Source organism: Perissodus microlepis, chromosome 7 (assembly GCF_051167445.1).
Source record: "Perissodus microlepis isolate ML-2025 ecotype Zambia chromosome 7, ASM5116744v1, whole genome shotgun sequence".
Classification (NCBI taxonomy): Eukaryota; Metazoa; Chordata; class Actinopteri; order Cichliformes; family Cichlidae; genus Perissodus; species Perissodus microlepis.
Window position 1 is genome coordinate 60,732,606 of NC_140467.1, and position 11,979 is coordinate 60,744,584.

At 41.8% G+C, this 11,979-nt stretch overlaps 1 protein-coding gene across 1 annotated transcript; it reads left to right on the forward strand.

The window, feature by feature from the left end:
• Nucleotides 1-610: 610 nt before the first annotated feature.
• On the forward strand, nt 611-10,770 carry fam169b (family with sequence similarity 169 member B). Its single transcript, XM_084936382.1, has 9 exons — nt 611-749; nt 1,613-1,743; nt 2,434-2,536; nt 2,619-2,704; nt 3,351-3,501; nt 4,038-4,220; nt 7,221-7,346; nt 7,462-7,532; nt 10,284-10,770. The coding sequence occupies exons 2-9, from the start codon at nt 1,618-1,620 to the stop codon at nt 10,569-10,571; spliced, it is 1,134 nt and encodes a 377-aa protein (XP_084792508.1). The 5' UTR covers nt 611-749; nt 1,613-1,617; the 3' UTR covers nt 10,572-10,770.
• Nucleotides 10,771-11,979: the final 1,209 nt, after the last annotated feature.

Sequence of the window (11,979 nt, forward strand, 5' to 3'; positions counted from 1 at the left end):
GCATTTGTAAAAGACTGAGTCATTTATAATGGAAAATAAATATTACTATATAATATTTTTGCAGCCATTTTTTGGAAGTTTTTTGTCGTTAGGGTAAAAACTGGTTTTTCAAGGATTTTCTAAGTGTTAACCTCCTGAGACCCGAACCACCAATGCTGACCTAGGACCTGAAAATGAGAGCCACATATAAGGATATTCGTTTGAAATTTCGATAGCACAGTGACAGTATAATGTCCTCGTAAGTGAATATCAGGCCCTTGCAGAGCAAAATTTAGTATTTTGGTCTAAATAACCCAAAATGTGATGTCCACATATGTGGACGCCAGGTCGTAGGAGGTTAAACAAAAAAAAAGGTTACAAATTAATAACAGATAGCGAAGATTGACTGTTACTGCAAGATTTTAACATGAGCTAAATAAAAACAATGTCCTTTTGTACTTGCTTGGTAAAGCGTGTTCTTTTATTCTGAAACCGTCAACGCGCATTTCCCGTCATGCCTGTATTCCATGCCAGTGCTAAATTACATCGCCCAAAGGGACAGCGCCGAAGGTACGCTCTGCTGTGATTGGTTAATGGAGTCACACCGCGAACAATGGCGTGTATTTTTGTAACTCTCTCTGCGACCAGAGGATGGCGCTCCGGGCCAAAGAAAAGAAGATGTTAGTGGTTGAGTAGGCTCATCAAAGTTACATTTCGGGACTGTAGGGACGTTGCTGATAAGCAATAAGGGCTCATCCGGTCCATAGAAAGTAAGTTAACGAAATTAAATACGAAATTAAATAAATTCATGTTCGTGTTTGTTATGAAGCCTTTGTCGTGACGTGTTCTTGTTTGCGCTGCAGTTCAAGGTTCACACAGCTGTTTACAGCACTCAGATTAAAAGCAGCTCACATTATGATCATTTGCAGCCTTTTTATGAAACGATTGAAGTAAACAGTTCTTAGGTTGCTATCTGCTACATTTTGATTTTGTTTCCTTCAGATCCACCGATATGAGTTGGTTTGATTTGGCTGTGTGAACCGATTGTTTAGCAGAAATCTGCATTAACCCAGCGGTTCCCAACCTTTATTGCGCCACGGACCGGTTTATGTCCGACAAGAGTTTCATGGACCAGCCTTTAAGGTGTCGCGGATAAATACAACAAAATAAAACCAGTACCGGTACCAGAAAACAAGAAAATTTATTCATAACACATGGGAAAAGACCCAGGGAAACCAAGTTAACGATAAATATATATATATATATATATATATATATATATATATATATATATAAAAATCCTAAATTTCACACTCGAGCCTCAACTCTCGCGGCCCGCTACCAAACGACTCACGGGCCAGTACCGGTCCGTGGCCCGGGGACTGGGGACCGTTGCATTAACTTATGTGGACAGCTTGTGCGGACTCATAATTCATTCTCTCATGTATTTGCAGTGTTAAATGAAGGGGACGCAGCTTTAAAGATTAACTGTTTTAAAGACAATCTGGTGGTCGTACACGGGAGAATACTGATGTAATCAGATCCATAAAGTCAGGACTCACGTTTTGTTTCTATTTTTTTGTATCTTGTGTAAATGCTTAAGTACATCTTAAACATCTGTATCCTCTCCAAGAGGCCATGTACCCTGTGGACCTGCCATCTGTGGATCACAATGACCTGATATCTGCGTCTGAACAGTACATGTCCTCTCTGGAGTCCATCCCCTGTGATAATGAGTGGTTTCAGTCATCGCAGACCTCAAAGGTACCTAACCACATTTGGATGACTGATTATTATTGCAAATAATATATTCTTCAAGGTCTGCTGTAAATGAAATTACGTTTGCAGTTATTCACACTGATTTGTTTATTCAGTCTACAGTAAAATCTAGAAAAATCTCAGCTAACCATAAACAGCTTCACATTCTTAAATCAAGAGCCTAAAATCTTTTAGCATCCATATTATCCATTAACTGTGTTCTCCTAGTAACTCGAAATGTAACTTTATCGTCTACATTTCAAGTTATTTTCTCAAAACTTTGACTTAGTAAGTGTAAACTTTGAAATCTTATGTAGATGTAGGTTTCTTCCTGTTAAAAGGGAGTTTTTCCTTCCCTCTGTCACCAACTGCATGCTCATAAGGGATCGGCTCATTGTTCTCTGTATTATTGTCGAGTCTTTGCCTTACAATTTGAAGCGCCTTGAGGTGACTGTTGTGATTTGGCGCTATATAAATATAACAGAGTTGGCTGTAATAACACCTAATCATGCATATGTTTTGGTATTGAAATACACAACAGATCTTTTAAAGCATTAAACTTAACTTGTTTTGGCGTGCAGATGCCCTGAATGAACTCTCTGTGAGGTTACTGTGACCCTCGAACGGGAACTATGGTGGAAGTGTTTTTACCACCTTACCAGCATTTGGCTTGATGTTATCTTCCTGTCTGCTCAGGTGGCAATAACAGCAACAAATGTGAGCCAGCTGCAGCTGTTTGAGGATGGCCAGCCTGCCTGCTCTGTGCTGGCACTGCACCCTTTGGATGATCAAACACAAGGTTTGGGTTCAGCACGCTGCTCTGTGAGATGTTCCAGCCTCAGACACAGACTGACGCTCTCTGCTCTGATGTTACCTTCCAGTGGTCGGCCTATATCTGCACGGGAAGTGGTGGCTTTTGGATGACGTCTTGCGAACGTCAAGCAAATCCAGAAGTGGTTTGGTGTCGGTAACTGTGTTAAAGTACATTTGTCTAGACACTATGTCACTTCATGGCTCGTGCACAGGTGTGAACAGTGAGAGAATAAATCAGTCTACTCATGACAAGAATCATCTCAAGATTGCATTGTAGGTGTGATCGGTAGCAGCTTATGCAGCGGGTTTGCGGGAGAAACTCGGGAGAATTTTCTCCAACCACGTCATCTCAATGTACTTCAGACTCAGCAATATGGTGACGTGCAAGATAAAAATAGTGGTCAACGACCCTCAGGACCACCTCTAAAGGTGACAGCCCCCATTAGGAATAAAATACCTGACACGGTCCACTATTTGTTTTTAGAACTGAAGAAGCTTCTTGAATTTGAGGTGAAATGTCTTAACAAACTTAAAGAAGTCAAGTTGCCTTCTTTTTTTTCAAGTCTTAAGACATACATAAATACAGCCATGAATACGTACAACCAAGCTGTGCAGTGGAGTGTGAAGCTGGAAAATGCATGAACCTATGTTATACTGGCTTTTGAAGCTTGCCATAGTTTTACAGGCTTCAGGTGTAAAGTCACAGAAAAAGTCTGTTCTATCAATTTCTAAATTAAGATTTGCTGAATCGTTAATCTACCAGAGCCGACTGTCTGGAAACTTCTGCATGTTGTCCGCAGGTCCAGTCTGTTATGGAGAGGGTGATTGTATTTCTGCTCAGTCAGATAATGGAGAGGCCTTCACTGTTCTCCCTGCATCCTCCCAAAGAGAGCTGCAAAGTGCTGTGGAAAGACAGCCAGGCGGTCGGCTTTTACACCGTGAAGCACAAAGGTGGGCAGAGGAGGATGAGAGTGATTGGCAAACACGATATCAGTGAACATACACATCTGCAGGTTGTGATTTATATTTGTGTATGTCCAGCAGGAGTTTGGACAAATGTGAAGAAAGCTGCAAAGTTAAGGGCAGAAGACTGGCTTGAGTTGGATTGAAACTTTAATTAAGTCAGAAACAGCATGAAATTAGGAGCTGGGTGGAGGTGGGCTGCAAAGTGGCCTGCAGATGTGCAGCAAGTGTGGATGATCTAAAATATCTTATGTGAGATGGATGAGTTGGATGTGAATTTGCATCAGATGATCTTCCAGGACCGAGCAATTCCTCAATTTTCTGATCACATCCAGGCCTAACTAATCACACCAAGATGACTATAAGGAAGGTGTTCACTTTGAAGCTTCACTAATCTCTTTCTATGGATAAATCATACCCTCTGTTGTCCTTCTATTTGAAGGAGTTACACTGACTTAGCTTTTCAGACCTGGAAGCTACATCCACCTCTTAAATGCAATCCATGTCCTCCTCTGCTGTTTCAGGGAGTCTGTGTGACGGCTGGAGCAGCTGCTGTTACCTGCTGCCTGTTCTGGACACTGTGCTGGTGAGGAGGAGCTGCAGGAGGAGAGGCTTCGGCCTTCAGATGCTGGAGGATTTCTGCTCCTCCTTCTCTACGGAGGAGTTTCTGGGAGTCAGCTCTCCATTATCCCCCAGCATGGCTGCAGGTCAGCTCGGGTCCTTCTTTGACCTGTTTGTATACTTGTTTCTTTATGTCTCTGTCAGACAGTTTGCTGTATTTGGTCAAGGAACTGCATGTTTTCTTCGCTTTTCTTCAATAGAAATGTAAAGTAGACTCACGCACTAATGATCTAGTTATAGCTAAAAGCTGATCACACACCTGTACATCATGACGCAAAAAAATGTAATAGGTTTTGTTTTAATAGTGGAATTTTAAATGCATTTCCCAAGTGAAACACACAGAAATCCAAGATGACACTGACTGTAACTGGAAACAGAGGTGAACTTGATCATTTAGCCCCTCATTTAAATTAAAGGCATTTGGTCAACCAATGAATGTTTCATTTGAAGTTTTTTGTCTTCGCTTTTCCCAGAGTGTCTCCTGGTGAGACGTGCCCGGCAGGTGTCAGGATACACTACTGTTTTTGTTATTATACCTTGGCGCTAAGCACGGGTGACCGTAAAAATCACCATATTAAAGCGTATGGTGGCACATAACTGTTATAATCGTGTCTCTTGGGTCCCAGCAGTGGTTGTGGATGTGGAGTCTGAATGGCTTGGTTGGCTCAGAGGTCGCCTGAAACAGCCGACTGGTATCAAAGAGTTTTGCTGAAGTTTTGCAGCTTCAGCAGTCACAGAAGCAGAAACTTGGGTTTGGAAAAGTCTGAGGAGACCATGGAGAACAAATTTTTTAGCTGGCCTCATGAAAGTTCTGGCAAGCCGTCCGGCAGCTCAGGAAAGGAAAGCAGGGCTGGGCTCAAGCTCGGTCAGGGATAAAAACTGCTGTCCAGAACTAAAGATATTGTCAGGCGCTGGAAAGAACACTTAAGGAACACTTGAATCTGACCAAAACGTCCTTTTTGAAGGAGAGAGAGCCTGAACACTCATGGGAAGACTCACTAATTGCTTCATTTCACTGATTAATGACAATGGTTTTTACAAGGTTACACAGATCTCCTTTAAAGTGCCAGATTAAGGTGATATAGACCATTTTTCCAAAGCTCATTGTGTGCAAAGCGTTGTTTCCCAGACTTTTGCTGCTTTCTTTTATTCCTTTTTTCCCCCAAACTCTTTATTTTTCAGAATCACAGCAAATTACAGTACAACAACAGAGTGATTGCACAGCATGCAAAAAAGACAAAAAAGACTTTTAGCTGTGCCCAAAAGTGCCGGTCGAAGTGACATTGTGGCTATACATGTAAAAGAAACCTAACCATGTCATAAACGCAGTCCCCACAGCAAACCACAGAGTGGAGACAGTACGGGATATCCACAGCAACTCAAGATTATCTTTGGTAGAAAAAATAGAATAATAATAGAGTACCTCATGACTAAAAGAAGTCAGGAGTGAACAAAAATAAAACAAAATAAAAGCAGTAGAGTAGCATAGAACCAAGTACAATAAAATAGGGACAGCCAGATTCACAGTGGTATATCACAGAACTGCTGTCATGGTCCTGGGTCCGTGACCCAGCGCTTTAAGTTTATTATTATCATTTTCTAGTTTATTATTATGATGATTATTATTGTTTGAGTTCTACGTGTTATATTCGGTCTGCCTCTGAGTCTGCGTCTGTATCTCTGTCTGTCTATGGTGTCACCCCGTCTGTTTGTGAATCTGTCTGTTCAGTTCAGCGTCTTGTCTGGTTCCCTGTGTCTGAGTTTCCTGTTTTATTGTGAAGGTCTGTGTCTTATGTGAGTGTGCTCAGTTTACGTTTCCCCTGTCTCATCAGGTGTGATTTCTCCCAGGTGTGTTCCCCTCCTGTCTCTCATCCCTTGATTACTGCCATCTGTGTATTTAAGCCCTGTGTTTCTCTGTGTCAGTGTCGCGTCGTACCCTCAACTAGCTGTGTGGTCTGCTTCCGTGTTTCGTCACCTGCTCCAGTTTAGTGTTTCAGTTCCTCTGTTACGACCTTTGTTTGTCTTTTAGTGAGTTTATTTAGTACGAGGTTTCTCCCAGCAATAAAGCTGCGCTTTAAGTCTCACTTCCGTGTCTGAGTTCTGCATTTTGGGTCCACCACTCCTGCTGTTGAAAAAGGGTTTCCATGAATTCAGAAATATTGCCGTTGACCCACATAGAGTATGTTTTACCGTTTCCACGTTGCTAAAAAGAACACCTGTAATCCAGGCCTCAGAGAGAGGAGGGTGACTTCCACTGGAGCAAAACCAGACATCTGGCCAAAAGAGTTAAAAAAGGCACGAAATCTGCCTTCAACGCTGGCAAAGCAGTCTCACCAGGTGTCACAGCAAAGACCGACACATTTAGATCTAAGTGCTCCTGAAGTACCTCTAGTAAGGCAGGAACAGGACCACAACATCAGTGAGGCGTGGGCTTGTTTGCATCTATCACAGACAGGATCAGCATCAGGGTAGATTTTGGAAAGTGTGAGTTTTCACCAGTGGGTGCGGTGCAGCACTTTGCACTGGACCAGTGCATGCCCGGCACTAATAGATGATGAGTGGACCCGGAAGAGTATATCCTCCCAAAAGTCCTGGGTGATTTCCTTACCAAGGTCCTGCTCCCAAAGCGACTGAATAGTTAACACTGGGACACTCCGGAGATAAAGGATTCTTCATAGCTGCATGAAACAGCACCGTTTTAATTTGGAGGTGGACGCAAAAGAGTCTCAATGAGTGGGGTTAAAGGCTGAGAGGGAAAATGAGGTGTCATCCCTCGAATAAAGCTACAGACCCGTGGGTACCCAAAAAAGTGGGTTTCGTTGTTCAAGTTGTTCAAAGGAAGAGAAAATGCCCTTAGAATAGATCATTAAATGATTTTATACCCAAAGTAGACAACAGGGCAAAGCCTCCATCCCGTGGCGAAGCCTTAAAAACATGGTTCCTACAGGTTGCAAAGAAAAAATCTGCAGGATAAAATGCTGTCTTGGATTTCTAAGCGCATTCAGTCTCATTATCTACTCATATAATCACTCAGACTTATCCTTGCTCCAACAGAAATACAACAAAACATGTGTTTGTGTGTTCAGTGTTCAAAAGGTTCCTGCAGAAGCACCAGCAGTATCGAGAGCGTCTGTACGAGGTGGAAGCTCCAGGGGGCTGGACTCAACGACGAAACATCTGGCTTAACATTCAGCTCGGACGCTACTGCCTCGGTAAATATTGGTTTGTTTTTTATGGGTTTAAGAATATTTTCAGATTTACGTTGAATTGCTAACGTGGGAATGTCTTGAAGACGGCACGTGTCCTTATCTGACTCACATCTTTTAGGTACTGATAAGGAGAGCAGCCCAATATCAGGAGAAACACAGAGAAATGCGCTCAAGGACTCCTTTCACAAGGTAAGAATGTCAGGCTACGTCCACACTAGCCCGGATAAATTTGAAAATGGCGTCTGAAAACGCTCCGCCTCCACACTATCGTTTTCATTTGTTTTCACAGAGTTGCGCGTCCACGGCTGAAAACGCTTACGTTTCAGTACTGCGCATGCGTGATACGCAAGACGATTCGACCTGCCTTAATTCCATCTGCTGTTTATTTACTTTTCAGCTCTTTGAAACGTTGCAGCAAAACGTTGAGGAAAAGCACCGAGTTTTTTAAATGGACCAACAATGAGATGGAGTTGTTGCTGCAAGTAACACAAAAATACAAAGTTGCAAAAGCGAGTGAGAATTAAAGAATTTGAAGAAAAGCTATCTGGAGCATGTACAGACTTATATTAATCTTTAATAGGGCTGTCAAAATTGAGTGCAAACAAAACAACTGCTGTATAATGCCCTCTGCTATCTTAGTTTAATTGGTCACGTGACTGCATCACATGACAAACATGCGTCATCGTTTTCGAAAAGGCTCCAAGTTCGCTGTCAACACTGTGACGCAAAAACGTTTTCCCAAATGTATCCGCTTTGGAGAGCGTTTTCAAAACGCTGCGTTTTCCTTGACCGAAAACGCCGTCTCAGTGTGGACGGAAGGCCAAAACGGAGAGAAAATGATGTGTTTTCAAACCAAAACTTATTAGTGTGGACACTAAGTTTCTCCAAGATTACACTGAAAAACATCTTCAGCCAACTTAGACTGAAACAGCTACTCGTCACACACTTCACATTCATGGCCAGAGATGGGCAGTAACGCGTTACTTGTAACTCAGACACATGGTTCTTAAAATAAGTAAACAGTAAAGTAATGGGATTACTTTTTTGTTCATGGCTATATCAAGAGCCTGTTGAAGCCGGCGTTTTCATTGAAAACTTTAATTTCAGCTGATGGCTGTTCGAGGCTCCTCTGAGGTTTATAGTTTTGAAAATGAATGGATGAAAGTAAATCGTCCAGTAAGGCTTAGTTTGATATTTTATAGTTTTATTAATAGTGAATTTACCTGTTTAACTGACTATTCTACTGTTGCTAAGGAGATCTTAATGTCTAATTAGTTTCCCAGAGGAATGTTGTAATTTGCAGCAATGATGACCCACTACTGATTTGGTATGACCAGAATAATATTCTGGTGTGTCGACAGCTGCAGACATTTGGGACTCGTAGTCATTCCTGTTACACTTCCATGGAGTCCACCTGAAGGGTGCTTGCATAGTTTGTGCGTTGTAATGTCTCCATGAAAGAGTCTCTGATGACAAATTTCCGTCTCTCTGCCCTACGGGGATCCAAGCAGACCCTCGTGGACACGAAACATCACACAGTACACTCAGAAAATGATTCCGTGAGATTTTGTAATTGTTGCAGTTTAGTGTATCTGGTGCTTGACTTTATGATTGATTTCGGACTTGTTATGATCTGTATGGCCTCACGTTTAGATTTAGGTGCTACATGTTCTTGCTCTCTGAGGAATTGTTGGGTTTCACCTCACAATACTGTGAGGCACTTTGTTCTACCACTGAGCCTCACTAGAAGGCTAAAATGGTGCGTCTGGCTTTAACAACGGAAGCACAGTTATTTTGGGGACCGCTCTCAGACCTACTGCTTTAAACAGAAGAGGATGTGAAAACAAGCCTCTAACTTTTCTACATTCACGGTCACCAGAGGATGAATGTCATCGACTGTACTGATCACTTGAGATGAAATCAAGATTATTAATATCTCAAAGCTTTCAGTGCTTTTATAGATTGATCTGAAACTGAATTATGTGCAAGTCTCAGTGAGGAGAATCACACTGAGTCACTTGGTGGCACTATGAAAGCAGAGTGACTAATCCCAGACCTTCAGACTTTAAACAATGTGAAACCAGACATAGACTTGTGGGTTTTCACCTTTTTGTCTGTCAGCTCTTGACCCAAATATGTAATATGCTTTGAGATTGCATGTATCAAGAACTGGCATGTTCAACACAGTGCAGTGAAATGAGTTCCAGTACGGCTGAGTGTGTAAATTTGCACACTTTTTTCCTTTACCTGATTCTGTTAAAGAGTAGCAGCGCGTTGGCCGGGAATTGGACCTGCGTCTCCTGCATCTACCACTGAACCACCAATGCCACGTCCTGTCACTGCTACAGGGCCAGATGCTTGCTGACTAAAAGCCCTGCATCTCTTTTGGCACATTTGAGATATTAAACGTCAAACAAGCTACCAGCTCATGGCTCAGAAAATGATTTTATGATATTTTATATTGACAATTAGGGCCACGTATGATTCTTCGAGATGATATCATACCATGTTCTTGCTCTAGGAATAAATGCTATGTTCCTCCCAATAATCTTACCATATGCTGTGAGATGACATTATTATTATCTGGTATTATAAGAAGTCCATATGAGAGTCCTGCTATCTATTTTATCTTCTCTTACAATGTAACTTTATAGAGACCAGCATATATGTCAATAACAGAGCGAGAGTTACCAGCAGTAGGAGGTTCACACCATAAGCTTCAAACTTGTGTAAACCACACATCAAATTGTGGCACAGAAAATGCTTTCGTGAGATTTTGTATTGACGTTCATGCCCCCCGAGATTGTTTCTCACCCACTTCAGAGGGTTTGTGGATTTTTGTTCTCATGTTGTGACTCTTTGTAGTTTTTTTTAAATGTCTCCTGTAGCTATTTTGTGTAAGCAGCAATAATTTATCCACTTCTGTTTATCTCCATGCAGACTTGTATACTGGACCTGGGCACACTGGGATGCCCTGGTGTAAACACCGCAGTGGTGTTGGACTCTGCTGAACAGCAATTTAAATCGTGTGAGCCAAGCCTAGGAAGATGGTCCCTGAGCAGCGAGCTCCCTGGAACAGGATGTAGCCCTGCAGCCCAAACTATCCATGTGCAATCTGGACCTCCCACCCGGCTCCTAAACACAGCACAGGCTTTGAAATCCAAGGCTTCCAAATCTACAAAGCACCACAGAGAGGAACCAGAGGACATGCAGAAAATTCCCAAATGAGCCAGAAGTGAGTTGAAACATGTACACACAAAGACTGCATTCAGCAGCAGAGCCCACAGAGAATGTTCGGACACTTAACCGAAACCACATCCACATTCATTTAGGTGACTTTGTGTTCTTTCCATCAAATCAAAGTGAGTTTTGAATGAACAGCAGACTGCATGTACCTAAACATGCACAATAAACCTTTTTGTGTGTCTTTGTAGTATTGTGTTTCTTTGTGGCTACTTAATAGTGTTTGTGTTAAATAAGAACCATGTGTCTGAGTTATTGATTTTTGCCTTCAAACATAAATACATCCACACAGATTATTATTGGACATTAGAGTATAGCATATGCATTTGCTCCGTGGGTACAACCTGCACAGCATTTCAACCCATTTTAGATGAAAGGTTGGGGTTCATACGGTGACCTCAGATTATTATGCTTAACTATTAATGCACAGGATCAATCAATAAAGAGCTACAATATAGTTTTTTCTGCACCAATCACATAAACAACCACAGCTTCTGAGGCTTGGTGTGGATTAGGAGGTAGAGCAACCCGTCGACTCATTGGACGGTTGGTAGTTTGATCCTTGACTGCTCCAGCCTGCATGCCAAAGTATCCCAAACCCTGAGTTGCTCCTGATGTGCTCACACAGGAAAAATTGTTTAAAACTACAGATGTATTATCATCTCCCCCACTGCACTTTAGGTACATATAAAAAGAAAAAATCTTGGTGTATTTTACTGTATATAGCAACCATCTATATACATAGTATTTCGGCTTTTTTGTACACTGTTTTCATTGTGTTTCTTCTTGGTTTTTTATTTTTCTAATATATCTCTAATTCACTTTTTGTTCCTTTCCCTCGTGCTGGTGTAATAAATGAATTTCCCCCAGAGTGGGATTAAATAAAAATCTATGTGTGTTTGTATTCTTGTTGGATTATGACTGCAAGTTTTCCTTTCACCTCATAAGAATAAATGTGCTGGAATGAGAGTACAAACCCTTGAATCATTGCTAACTTTGTAGTTCTGTTGTTCAGAAATGGTGCAACAGTTTGCACAATGCTCGTATTTAATGTGTAAAATCAACAGTTTTCATGTAGAAATAAAGCGTAAATCTGGACTTGCTGTGTGTGCAGACACCTGAAAATACAAGCTGTACCTGCAGGTTGCTGGTTTGAGTCCCTGTTCGGATACTGGTATTTCTCAGAGGATGGCTTCGCCATGATCCCCTCACTAAAGAGCGCACGAGAAACAACTTTAACAAACATTAAGAATACTAATTAGCTCCTAATTAGTAATGAAAAAGAAAAAAACTACATGTACTTGCGCTGCATTCACTGCTGTTCAATGAGGGCCATCATGCGCCCCCTAGGTGAACTGCAGGCAATTTCTGCATAAATGAGAAGAGTCCGGGC